This window comes from Caretta caretta, chromosome 13, assembly GCF_965140235.1.
Source record: "Caretta caretta isolate rCarCar2 chromosome 13, rCarCar1.hap1, whole genome shotgun sequence".
In the NCBI taxonomy this organism is placed as follows: domain Eukaryota; kingdom Metazoa; phylum Chordata; order Testudines; family Cheloniidae; genus Caretta; species Caretta caretta.
The window spans coordinates 20400393-20413148 of NC_134218.1; the positions used below are offsets into that span (position 1 = coordinate 20400393).

General features: G+C 52.0%; 1 protein-coding gene across 5 annotated transcripts in view; it reads left to right on the top strand.

The window, feature by feature from the left end:
• Positions 1-12756, top strand: part of PABPC1L (poly(A) binding protein cytoplasmic 1 like) — a 36793-nt gene that overhangs the window by 16753 nt on the left and 7284 nt on the right. For 2 of the 5 annotated variants that reach the window (XR_007352769.2, XR_007352770.2), the window contains exons 5-11: positions 243-382; positions 1554-1648; positions 2049-2186; positions 2801-2896; positions 3574-3840; positions 5861-5989; positions 8611-8729. Coding sequence is in view for 3 of the 5 variants with exons in the window: in XM_048820850.2 (XP_048676807.1) it covers positions 243-382; positions 1554-1648; positions 2049-2186; positions 2801-2896; positions 3574-3840; positions 5348-5438; positions 5861-5989; positions 8611-8750 (1096 nt within the window). In the remaining 2 variants the exon portion in view is untranslated. Of the gene's footprint in view, positions 1-242; positions 383-1553; positions 1649-2048; positions 2187-2800; positions 2897-3573; positions 3841-5347; positions 5439-5860; positions 5990-8610; positions 8751-12756 lie in introns of those variants that run through there. The other 3 variants (XM_048820850.2, XM_048820848.2, XM_048820849.2) reach the window with 3 other exon arrangements.

Sequence of the window (12756 nt, forward strand, 5' to 3'; positions counted from 1 at the left end):
AACTAGGGCCTCCGGGTGCTACTGCAGCATTAATGTTAAGTAACAATAGTCAGTGTCTGTGGGGATAGGGGGAGTGTGCAAGTAGGATCTGCTCAGGTTGCTGAGATGCAAAAATACACAGTCGTTACTAGTGATAAAGCGACAGTCACCATTAGAAGCAACTCTACTGGCTCCCATGTCTTTTTTCCCCTGGCCAATGGATGTCTGGTGAAGATTCACGTTCCTCCGTTTACTTTCTGCAGCTTTGTTGGCCATTTTAAATCCCGCAGAGAGCGGGAGGCAGAATTTGGGGCACGAGCGATGGAATTCACCAATGTCTATATCAAGAACTTTGGGGATGATATGGATGATGACAGACTGCGGGAAATATTCTCCAAGTTTGGTGAGTAGCGTTTCTACAGCAAAATCTGCACAGTGGATGGTGAATTGGAGGCAGTGGGACCAAGGAGTATGTTCAAGGGGAAGAGCCTGAGTGAGGAGTTAGATCTCTTCTCTTATTTATATAATAGTTTTAGTGGTAACACTTATCCAAGAACAAACCCAGCTGAGGAGATCACCAGTCATTCCAAATGACTGCAGTGGTCTCGTGCAGCTTTGCAGAACTGTCATTAATTTAATCACTGATTACCTGCTCTTGACCATGATGATGGAGGATGACTGGTAGCTTTTCAAAACAAACTTGCTTTTCAAAACAAACCACAAACAATTGCCCTCCCCAGACAAGTGAGTCAGTAGAATTTCTCAGAGCTGTGCCAGAGAATGGAATCCAGTTACAGAAAGGTAAATGTCCTTTAAATCTCTTTAAATTACTAGTCTGAATTTAAAAGCAAAAGTTATTCTTTCCTCTGGGTCTCTCAGTGGGTTGTGACTGTCTCCTTGGTTCCTGGAACAAGGTCTGTTCGATGTTGAGTCCTGAGCACACTGTTGGTACTTCAGAAATCCTAGATTATTTAGGATTTCTCTAGTGCCTTTCATCTGTGCTTCTCAAAGGCTGTGTTTCTGTGACTAGATTCCTCACACTAAGGTAGATGGGAATATTTGTCTCAGGTTTGTAGATGAGGAACCTGAGGCACCAGAACTTGTCTTACTGTGTAACCTTGGGCATCAGGAACAGAACCCAGGTCTGCTGTGCCAACCAGTAGATATGTTGGGTTATGACTCGTCTGGCTGTATAGCTCCTGTGAGAACCTTGCTAGTGGGGAGGGCTTGGAGAAACCAAGCTAGTGAGTTGGGGTGCCTGTATCTACCAGCATTGTGTCACTCCTGTTAGCCAGGATGCCTTAGCTGGCAGAGGAACGTCCACACTGCAGTAGACACTTGTCATCGCCCCCATTCTGCACCAGTGTATTTTTGGAGTCACCCTGACATGTGGATCTTCTTGGACTGCTGCCACTGCCCCCACATCACTCAGCACTGGCCTGTGGTCTAACAAAGCAGGAGATTTGTGGGCGGAGGAGGCAGGGGTGATTGCCTCAAGCTGTGAGCAGAGACCTTGGTGGACAGTATCTTTCTGCTCCAGGCTGTTTTCAGGCACTGCACTCTTCTGTTTGCAGGAAAGACGCTGAGCGTCAGAGTTATGATGGACGATACCGGTCGCTCGAAAGGGTTCGGGTTTGTCAACTTTGAGAAGCACGAAGAAGCCCAGAAGGCAAGAGGGTCTTTGCTTTATATATTTAATTGAATCTGTGACATTTAGAGGCCTGGCTGGGCCTTTATTCTCATGAGCAGGAGTTGACTGGTGCCAGCTGCTGAAATGCAACTAACCGATCTGTTAGTGTGAAAGATTCCATAACTTCCAAGTCCTGTAGCTTCTTGTTAACAACGTGTGTTTGGGTGGCCAGTGAGTCTGTCTGGGCAGTCATCCTAGGCAAAGGGAAGCTCTTATCTGCTCTGTTATCCAAACTTGGAAGCAAAGCTGCTTTTATACCTTTTATTTTGAAAGATCTCTAATAGCAGTGGGGGGAAATAAAGCCTACACCAAGGGGGCTGGAAGGGTGCTGGGGCTGTGGTTTCTTTTTGTGCTTAGACTTGGGATTGTCTCCTGGCAGGCTGTGGCAGACATGAACGGGAAGCAGATCAATGGCCGGATGGTGTACGTTGGCCGAGCTCAGAAGAGGATGGAGCGTCAGAGTGAACTGAAGCGTAAATTTGAACAGATCAAACAGGAAAGAGTGAGCAGATACCAGGTAATGGGAAAGAAATGGAGGTGCCTCATGCCATGTGCCTGTTTGCTCTCTGGCACGGTTGCCAGATGGAGTAACAGCATGGGATGTCTCTGCTGAGCCTCCTAGCCTCAAAGGGAAGCTTTCAGGCATTCCAGATACAAAGGCATGGCCGTTGCTGAGTGAGCACTTTTGAAAATCCCAATGGCAGCTAGCATCTCTCTCAGGGAAATGAGCCTCCTTGCTTGCCCAGTGTGCTGGGATTTCATATATCTGCATTTGTGGCACTGGATCCTTAAAGGAGCCAGTCCAGTTCTGTGCGTTACACACTCCTCCAGGACATGACTTAAAGGCAACACCTACAAGTGAGGAGTGTATAAAACCAGTGTGGTCCTAAACCCCCACGGGAAGTCAGTGACTTCACTGTATCTGCCACATACTTTTATGCCCAGAAAAAAAGGGAGGATTTGTATTAATAGTAAGTTGCAAATATGGTCTTCTGGGAAGGAGTCAGTAAGACACAGCAGAACAAGTTCCTAATGGAACATTTATTGTGGGCCTTCTGTAGCCATCCTGAGTTTTGGGATGTTTGCTGTACCTTTTTGGAGAAATCTAGTTATAGCACTGTCTGTTCTTAGGGAGTGAATTTATATGTGAAGAACCTGGATGATGGTATTGATGATGAGCGGCTGAGGAAGGAGTTCTCTCCATATGGTACCATTACTAGTGCAAAGGTAAGAGAACTGGGCTACCATGGGGAGTCTAATTCACAAGGCATTAGATCCTAAATGGCCACTGATCTCAATCTGGTGGTGCTTTATGGGGCACTGGTACTGAACATAGCAAGTCCTAGACTTTGGATCTGCGTAAGCCTCAGTCCCCAGCCCTTGAGTTGTGACTGGCTTGCATTGTCGCCTGTAGCTTTTCAGATTATGCAAATAAATCACTAATACTCCCTGCTGCTGTGGGAGACTCTTATCTGCTGCTTCTGCAGTGCTCGCAGCCCCTGCTAGCCCAGGGAACTCGGGTCAGGAATCCAGCTCCGATGTGTCCCCCACCTCAACCGCATGTGACCGCATGCTAGGCTGCTACTAGAACTGTTGTTTTTTGAAGTCAGCTGGGAATAGGTGCTAGAAATAGACACTTAGAAAAAATCGCGCTTGATTATTACATGTGACTTACACTGTATGATGGCTGCACCCAGGGCTCCTGCCTCCAACCTTGCTTGAAATAAATCAGTCCCACACAGCCCCTAAAGCCTCAGGCCACACTGTCGGTTGCCTCTGAGGCTGGCTGCTGTCCACTGTCTCCCTCCCTGCTCACGTCCCCACCTGTGATGACAGCTCTGTGTGATATGCGGATGGAGTGCCTGGCATTCAGTGGACTTTGTTGTGTTCTAATCTAATTTTAGGTGATGACAGAGGGTGGACACAGCAAAGGGTTTGGGTTTGTATGTTTTTCCTCCCCAGAAGAGGCTACCAAGGCCGTGACGGAAATGAACGGACGGATCGTCAGCACCAAGCCTTTGTACGTCGCCCTCGCTCAAAGAAAGGAGGAAAGAAAAGCGATTCTCACCAACCAGTATATGCAGAGACTGGCCACCATGAGGGCCCTGCCTGGCCCTCTCCTTGGCTCCTTCCAGGCGCCCACAGGGTACTTCTTGCCTGCCATCCCACAGGTGAGGCCCCATCCATCCCTCTGGGAGGGGCTCATCAGCAGACCAATAGGGAGTCTGAGGAGCTTGCCTCGGGCCAGACTCACCTGTCTTTGGGATGGGAGGGGTGTATTTGATTCTTTGGCACCTCAGCATCTTCAGCACTGAGAATAATTGAACCAAATAGCTTGTTTTGGGACCCTAAAGTTGACAAACCAAAGATTGTCATTCTAGGGATGTCAGAGCTACAGGTGTCATTCTGAGTGCTGCTCTGTTCCAAGCGCTCAGCCTCGCCGTCCTTCAACCCCTGACACACCAAGCTGATGCAGAATTGGTTACCATTAGAGTCTGTCCTGATCATCTGTCTGCTTATCAGATGGGCTACTGTGCCACATGTCGCCTGACTCCGGTTTGCCCCGCGTGCTTGTGTTGTTGGTTGAGCACTGTCAGCATGCCCAGCACTGCCGACATTGAAGAGTCTCTGCCCCCGAAGAGCTTACAATCTAACTGGTGTACATAGTACAGTGTGTAAACACAATGGGCAAAATTTTCAAAACTGGGTGCCTAAACCTGGCTCCTAAGTCCATGTGTCGACCCTTAAATGAATGGACTGTTTTTGCTTTTGTGTTCCCCAGAAGTGTTGGGAGCTGCTGCCTTCTCAACAATTCTGAAAATCAGGCCATGTAGTTACATACCTAAAGAGGCACCCGGATCCATAATGTTGGGCACCCATTTTTAAAAAATCTTGTCCACTTTGTACAGACAGTGAGATTCAAGTGAGCTTCCTGTGAGTGGCATACTGAGTGGATTATTGTTGAAAGGCCTCGCAGACGAAGGGTGATGCAGGTGTAGGCACATGGAGAATGGGTTTGCTTTTTAGCCGAGAGGGAGTGAGTTGATGTGTTGGGGTGGCATAGAAGGTGCAGAGGTGAGTGGGAGGAGCAGAGGAATGGGATGGCTGGAAGATGTACAGGCAACAGGAAGGGAGGCAACAGGAAATGGGTCTGTAAAACACTTGAGGACATGGCACTGCATGTGGTATAAATGCCTAGAATGCATTGGCGTGATTGGCATTATAGAGAGATTACTGAGACGCTCGGTGTTTAAATATCTGAATTATCACAGGCCTGTCCTCTGCTTTTAACCCCAGAGCTGTGATTCCCTCTAGAAATTTCACCAGACTTGCCATCTGGGGCTTTCCCCCTTTATCGTTGTGCCAGAAGTTACTAATGACTCCAGTCCCTCAGGATATCCTAGCCCTAACTGGCCTGCTTACCTGGGTACTAACATTTCTCTAGCCTCCAGACTGGGCATTAATGGGTCCTGGGTCTGTAGACATGTCGGTAACTTATGGAAGCGTTTGAATCATGCTGCTGCCAATTTCACGAAGGGATCTGTTGATCTCTGCTTCAATCCGTTCGTCCAGTCGTCTGCAGTTCCCGAGTCACAGTCCCTGTTGCTGCTGCTGTAGGGTTCTACTGACTGACTCACACTGGCGAGTGAGACACTCTGTATTCTGCTCCTTTCATAGCCACAAACCAGAGCTACTTTCTACAGTCCTAGCCCAGTTGCCCCAGTCCGTCCTGCCCCTCGGTGGAGCACGCAGCCCTCCAGGCCTCCCTGTGAGTGAATCTAAATCTGCTGTGCCCCCTCTGGCCCCCTGTGATGGGCAGTGTGTGTGTGGTGGAGGGGAGCGACAGCGTGCTTTTGTGTCTGCTCTGCGCAGCTTGGTGTGTGGTTTTGGTGTTTTCCTTCTGGTGATGGGGTAGTTTAGGACTGAACGCTCTCTAAAAGCAGCACAAACCATGCAGCTAGGGGGAACCTGTTGGTTGGTGGGTCACCTGCAGGCAATAAGCATTGGGAGGCAAACCTGCCTGCATTGCATCGAGTAAGAGAAAAGGCCTCCCCTCTTGTCTGCGTGTCAAACCCTTCGTTCTCTCACCCTACCGGTGAACACTGCCTGTTCGGGCTCACGTCCCAGCACAGATGTTTCCTTCCATGTCTTTATCATCGGGGAAATTTACAGCGTGTTCAATCATTACAGCCACCTACCACACGGCTACCCCAGTCCTGAGGGCAGCAGCTCCACCCAGGCGCCTGCTGTCCAACATCAGCACCATGAGACAAGCATCCACCCAGGTGCCCCGAGTGCCACCACATGCCCAGAGAGTGGGTGAGTCAAGGAGGCAGTGGACTAGAAGTATCTAGTGAATACGTGTCCAGGAGGGTGTTGGCCCCAATCTTCTTTGTCTCTCTCTCTCTCTCTCCGTCTTTTGGAGGAAGGGTTGGCTTGTGCAGTTGTTCATGGGTAGGCTTGGGAGGATTAGATTTTTGTCGGTAAATGTCGATAAACCTCGATTTCACGGTACACACACAGACTGACAGAGAAATATTTCCACTGATGATGATGATCAAAATTTGCAGATAGGCAAAATTAGAATAATACTGCTTGAGAACTTTAGAATTTGATTTCCAGCTAATGACTTTGTCTATTTTGACATGTGATGTTGACAATTTGTAATGGTTATAATACTTAACTTTTCGAATCTCAGCATCTACTGTCATTTAAATTTTCACAGGTATGGGAAATTATTTAATCTTTCCCAGTAAACATTGATATTACCTGTCAAAATTATAAAAATAAAGACATAGAAATTCTCTTGAGCCTATTATTGGGGGGGGGGGGGGCGGCAGTGGAGGATTTTGAAAATCTTGCCCTCTCTCCCTTTGAAGTTGGAGTGTAGGTAAGAACCTTGCCCCAAAAGCTTGCAGTAGAATGGCATAGTGTGCTGTGTCCCCAATGGACTCAAGGGACTTAGGGCTTGTCTACACTTACCGGAGGATTGACTGTTGATTTAGCGGGTCTAGTGAAGACCCCCTAAATCAACCACCAATTGCTCTCCCATCGACTCCTGTCCTCCACTGGATCGAGAAGAGTCGGGAGTCGACAGGAGACTGTCTCTCGTCGACATTGCATAGTGTGGACCCCACAGTAAGTAGATCTAAGCTACGTCGACTTGAATTACGCTATTCATGTAACTCAAATTGCGTAGCTTAGAAAGACTTTCATGCGTAGTGTAGACAAGGCCTCAGACAGCACTAGTAGTGCGTGGGTTTGTAGTTCTCAGGGAATGTTGTTGTCTTTGGGTCGGTGCCTAGCACAAAAGGACCCTGATCCTGATTGGTCCCACCATGTGCTGTTCAGTAGTAATGACCACAGTCTGAGATTTAACATTCAGGCAAAGTGTGATCTCCAGGCAAAAACAGATTTGAAGGGATTCGCTGGACAAAGGAAGTGGTTTTTAATGGCTCCAGTTAAACAACAACAACAAAGGTTTTGAGATTCCAAGTAAAATAGAAATTGCCAGTGCTTATGGTGGAGACTGACCTGGATGAATGGTCTGAAAATGCTCTGTGCTAATCTTGTGCCTTTAGATTTGGTTTGGCTGTTGCTCTCAGGGTTTCCTCTGAGCAGTGAGTGCCTGCCCATGACTGCATCTAGTTCATCCCCTCTGGGCTCATCTACTGACAGGCAGCTCTTGCTTCTGCAGGATTGGGGAATGGGGTTTGACTGTCTTGGCCTCTTGTGCTAGGTATCCAAGTCAAGGATACCTATGAGAGAGACTCAGTGGCTTGTCAGTCAGTTTACCTAGTCACTTTTCACTAGCATAAGTGATGTGGTGGCGGAGGTTTAGCAGGTTCAACAGCACAATCTGAGGGCCAGCTTTGGGGGTGATGTGTATGTAGGACTTAGTTGCTTTCCTTGCTACTCTCTGCATTTCTGGCTCCTTAGTGTGTTAGTTACACCAGGTCAGTCTCTCACACTTGGACTTAGTTGGCCAAATTCTAGGTGATGTGTAAAGGGGGTGAGGCAGAAGCTGCATGTTGGTAAGAGGTACAAGTCTCAGGTGGTCTAAGATATGTAATTTACTGGCTGGAGTTGCCAGGAATTGCACTGGCCTAAATTCTCTCTCTCTCTGTCTTTGTGGCACTTAGACTTGCTTCTGTATTTGGCCCTCGGTCTTTTCTGTTCTTTAAACGAGCAGATGATGTGAAGCAGTTGGTGTCAGAGACACTTTGTTGAGTCCATTCTCTTTGGCAAGGTTCTGGGCTTCTGGTAGCTGAAGGGAAGGAAAGTGGTTCCCCAATGAGTTTTTGGAGCAGGGTGCACGAGGAAGCTGTAATGCTGCTCCCAAATGGTGAAGTAGGAGGTCTGGTGGCCCCACAATCCATGTGAAACGGAAACAGCCCACACGAGCATGGGGCGGGGGGCGTTGGAGGGTCCCATCAGTGTTGTTTCTCTTCAGTTTTCTTTGTCCTTTTTCTGTACTTTCCTTTTGCGGAGTCAGGCAGGCAGCAGGAGGAGGGCAGCCTCCTGCTCCTGCACGAATGACAGCATGCTGCCTGTGGCTCCTGCTGTGAGCGAGCACCGTTGTGCCATCCTCGCTGATGCATTTGCAGTAGGGGGCCTGGGGCAAGCGCCTTGGTACCAGGGCTTGGTGCTGCCCTTCAGCTGCTGATGCTGAGAGGCGTCAGTCTGTGGGTGGGGAATGAAAAAGACAGGTCCATTCGTTGACATCCCCCCACTCCCCTGATTGATTACCCTGCGCTAGGAGAGCACGTAGCCTTTTTGAACTTGAATGGCACCCGCACGTTGCTTTGAAGTTGAGGGGCGTATTTTACGTGCCCCGCTTGGCATGCTACTTTCATGCTCTTGGCAGGTGTAGAGTTCATGCCTGTGCACATGCATATTGGCACATCTCTTCCTTGCTAATGTTCCTGTGTCTCTTCCAGCCAACATAGGGACCCAGACGCTTGGTGCCCGTGCACCCACCTCACCAGCCCTGCTGCGGGGCGTGCCACAGTATAAGTACTCCTCAGCGGTGAGGAACATCCAGCCGATGGGAAACGTGGCACCTATGCTGGTACAACAGGTAACCCATTCACAGGATTTTGTCCTAGAGGTGCTGATGGTGGGGCAGAGCCCAGTGTTCTGCTCGAGAGTCACAGGGAGGGAGAAGCGGAACAGAATGCTGAACCGTGGCCATTCCAAAAATAGCCTTTGTTTCCTGAGCCCCTGCCGGGCAAAGATGGTGGCCAAGTTCTGAAAGGCCTTTGGTGTTCCCATTTGCATTTGATGAGAACTCTGCTGCTGCTGCTAGAGAGTTTCTGGTGGAGGTGGAGGAAGGATGGAGTCGCAACTTGAGTAGGACTGCCAACCCTCCCAGTTTTGCCGGGAGTATCTCGGAATTGGGCTCTATCTCCTGGAGGATATTGAAGCCAAATCAGAAGATTTTAGGCCAATAAAAGTCCAGCGTTGCAGCAGGGCTAAGGCAGGCTCCCTGCCTGCCCTGACCCTGTACTGCTTCCAGAAGTGGCTGGCACATCCCTGCAGCCCAGCAGCGGCGAGTTATATGGGCCCGTGGTGTCCAGGCTCCGGCAATATTCAGGGCCATGGGGCCTGGCTCCACCAATGTTCGGGGACAGGTCTCTCCCCTGGCCACACCTGCCGCCCCCAGGCACCTCCCCCTGCCCCAGGAGTATCCTGCCTCTCCCCTGCAGCTCCACTCTGCTCTGCTGGCTCCCAGCATCAACTGCCGCCGCAGGGTCCTAGTGTCCCCCAACCACTCTTGGCAGGGCAGGCTGCCTTTACCCTGCCCTTCCACCTCAGACCCTTCCCTTTTCTGGCAGGACCCTCACCAGCACAGGGGGCCCCCCTGCCCGCAATCACCGCTCCTGCCCCACGCTGGGTGAGGGCAGCCCCATCCCTTACCCCCCAGTGAGGCTATAGTGAGGGGCAGCAGCAGGGGAGGAGGCGCACATGTGATGGCAGGTCCCCCCACCCGGCACCCACCACAGGGGAGGTGAGGAGGCTTCCTGGACCTGAGAGCGGCCATGTGCAGTGACAGTGGGGTGGGGTGGGTGTGCTGCTGGGGGGAAGGGGAGGGCCCTCCCGCAGAGCTCACTGCTGCTGGCAGGGAGAGGGCTGGGAGGAGTCGTCCTCTCTGGCCCCATACCTGGGTCAGCCTGCCTGCACCCCAAACTCATCCCCAGCCCTGCCCCACCCCAGAGCCCTCACCCCCAACCCTCTGCCCAAGCCCTGAGCCTCCAACACTCCAAACCCCTCATCCCCAGCCCCAGACAGAGCCCTCACCCTCCCACACCCCAAACCCCTCATCCCAAGCCAGAGCCCTCATCCTCCCGCACCCCAACCCTCTGCCCTAGCCCTGAGCCCCTCCCACATCCCAAACCCTTCATCCCCAGCCCCACCCCACAGCTCTCACCCCTGCACCCCTTCCCAACCCCAAACTCCCTCCCAGAGCCTGCACCCCTCACCTGCTCCTACACCCCCACTCCTTGCCCCAGCCCAGAGCCTACACCCAAACTCCATCCCAGAGCCTGCACCCCTGCCCCAGCCCGGAGCCTGCACCCAAACTCAGTCCCAGAGCCTGCACCCCAGACCCCCTCTCCCACCCAAACTCCCTCCCAGAGCCTGTACCTCTCACCCCTTTTGCACCCAAACTCCCTCCCAGAGCCTGTACCTCTCTTGCACCCCAATCCCCTCCCCCCCACCCAAACTCCCTCAGAGAGCCTTAGGCAGGTAGGGGGCAGCGTTTGGTGGGGGGGTTCTGGGCACCACCAAAATTTCTACAAACCTACCACCCCTGCTGCAGCCCCTGGGGGTGGGCAGGGGTCTCCACATGCTCCCCTGCCCCTAGCGCTGACTCTGCAACTCCCATTGGCCAGGAACTGTGGTCAATGGGAGCTGCAGAGGTGGTGCCTGCGTGCGGCAACCCTTGCCCCCCTCCCCTCTTCAGGGGCCACAAGGACATGTCGGCTGTTTCCAGGAGAGGCATGAGGCCAGGGCAGGCAGGGAGCCTGCCTTAGCTCCACTGTGCTGCGACTGGGAGCCACCCGAGGTAAGCACTGCCCGGCCAGAGCCCACACTCCTCACCACCTCCTGCACTCCAACCCTCTGCCCCAGCCCAGAGCCCCCTCCTGCACCCAAACTCCCTCCCAGAGCCTGCACCCTTTCCTGTGCACCCAAACTCCCATTCCCCAGCCCAGAGCCCCCTCGTGCACCCAAACTCCCTCCCAGAGCCTGCGCCCTTTCCTGTGCACCCAAACTCCCATTCCCCAGCCCAGAGCCCCCTCCTGCACCCAAACTCCCTCCCAGAGCTTGCACCCTACATCCCCTCCCACACCCAACCCTCTGCCCAGCCCAGTGAAAGCGAGTGAGGGTGGGGGAGAGCAAAGAGCAGAGGGAGGGGTGATGGAGTGAGCAGGACGGGGCCTCTGAGAAGGGGTGGAGCAAGGGTGTTTGGGTTTGTGTGATTAGACAGTTGGCAATCCTAACCTTTAGGGAATTGCTCTATCTTGCGTGGTCCTGTTAGAGGAGGGAGTGGCTAAAGCCTCGCCTACTGAGCACTACCATCTGGCTGTTAAGCCTGCAGATAGGAAAGGCAGGCACCCAATCATACAGAGCTGCATCTTGACCTTACCTGCCAGACCACTCAGATCAATGCAAAGCATTGCATGCTGGGTCTAGTGCCTTGGGTGGACGCCTCATCTATGTGCTGTAGTCTCCTCCATTTGATACCTTGGTGCAGCCCTCACCCTCCTTGGAGACCATCAGCTGGGCCAAATCTGGCCAGCCCAGATGCCAAGAGTCCCCAGGGATGGGAGGGGAGAGGAGAGGAGATTGAGTTTAGTCTCCCTCCTGAAGCGTACAGATTCTCTTTGTATTATGACTCTGCTCTCTTATCAGCCCAGTTGGAAACTGCCAGACTCTTGCCACTTAGCAGGGTTGATTCTTAATGCTGGTAGCAAAGCTGGAATTGAGTATCTCCTCCTCTGTGGGAATGGGGAAGCTCTTCCTCTAGTACTGAAAATGGGACTCCTCAAATGGCTTTCAGCATTGCTAAAAACAAGTTTAGAGAGATGCTGTCTGAGAAGCCCAGGTGCGGGCAGCCCTGAAGGAAGCCAGTGATTTAATGGAGCTGTGCTCTAGTGATGAGGGCAGGGGACTGGGATTCCAGGCTCTTTGGGGCCACTTCTGGCTCTGCCATTGATTCGTGTGTGACCATGGGCAGCTCACAATCAGCACAGCTCAGGCTTCTCATCTGCAAAATGGGGGTAACTTGCCTTGGGGCCGGATTAAGACCGAGGCACTACAGGTTCCTGCTTAGGGACCCAGCTGCTGGAGTTGTGAGATAATACCACTATTTTTTTTTTTTTTTTTAATGAAAGCTGAAATTATCTTTCTAGCCTCATGATTGTGAATAAAAGCTTGAAAACATGAGTCAAGTATAACCGATGCAGCGAAGTCTCCTTGCTTTAGGCTCCGTACACATTAGCTTGCAGAGGTGTGAATAGTCCCCCCAATGCACTTCCGTGGAGTACCCCATGCTCTGAGGAGCACTGCCAGCACCACTCCAGCTGAGAGCTGAGTGGCAGGAGAGGGCAGCAGGCACAACCCCTCACCCACAGACACATCCAGGCTGCTGCTGGGTAAGCAAGCCTCCCCCCCACTGCCACTCCTGCCTTTTGGTGGGGAGAACAGGCCTCTGTTGCCACCCCTAGTGGGGGGGCTGATAAGTGGGCCCCATGCTGCTGCCCTGCCTCTCTGGGCAGGGACACGGGCCGGGTCTGTGCTACAGAGGCACAGCTACAAAGCAGTGCTGCAGAGCACTGGAGCGTGGGCACCTCCCGCGTAGGTGGAAGCGGGTTTTCCATTGCTGTGAGATTTTTCACAGCCCTGAGTGACATAGCCGGGTCACCCTACGTGTTAGGTGCAGACCAGGCCTCCTGATGTGCCTAGGCCACAGATTGCCTTCATCCAGCCCTGACTTGCCTTCCTCATAGGGGTTACGGTTAATGATTGAGATCCCCAGATGAAAAGAGGCTGTAACTACCAAGCCCTCCCAATAGACTGTGCCC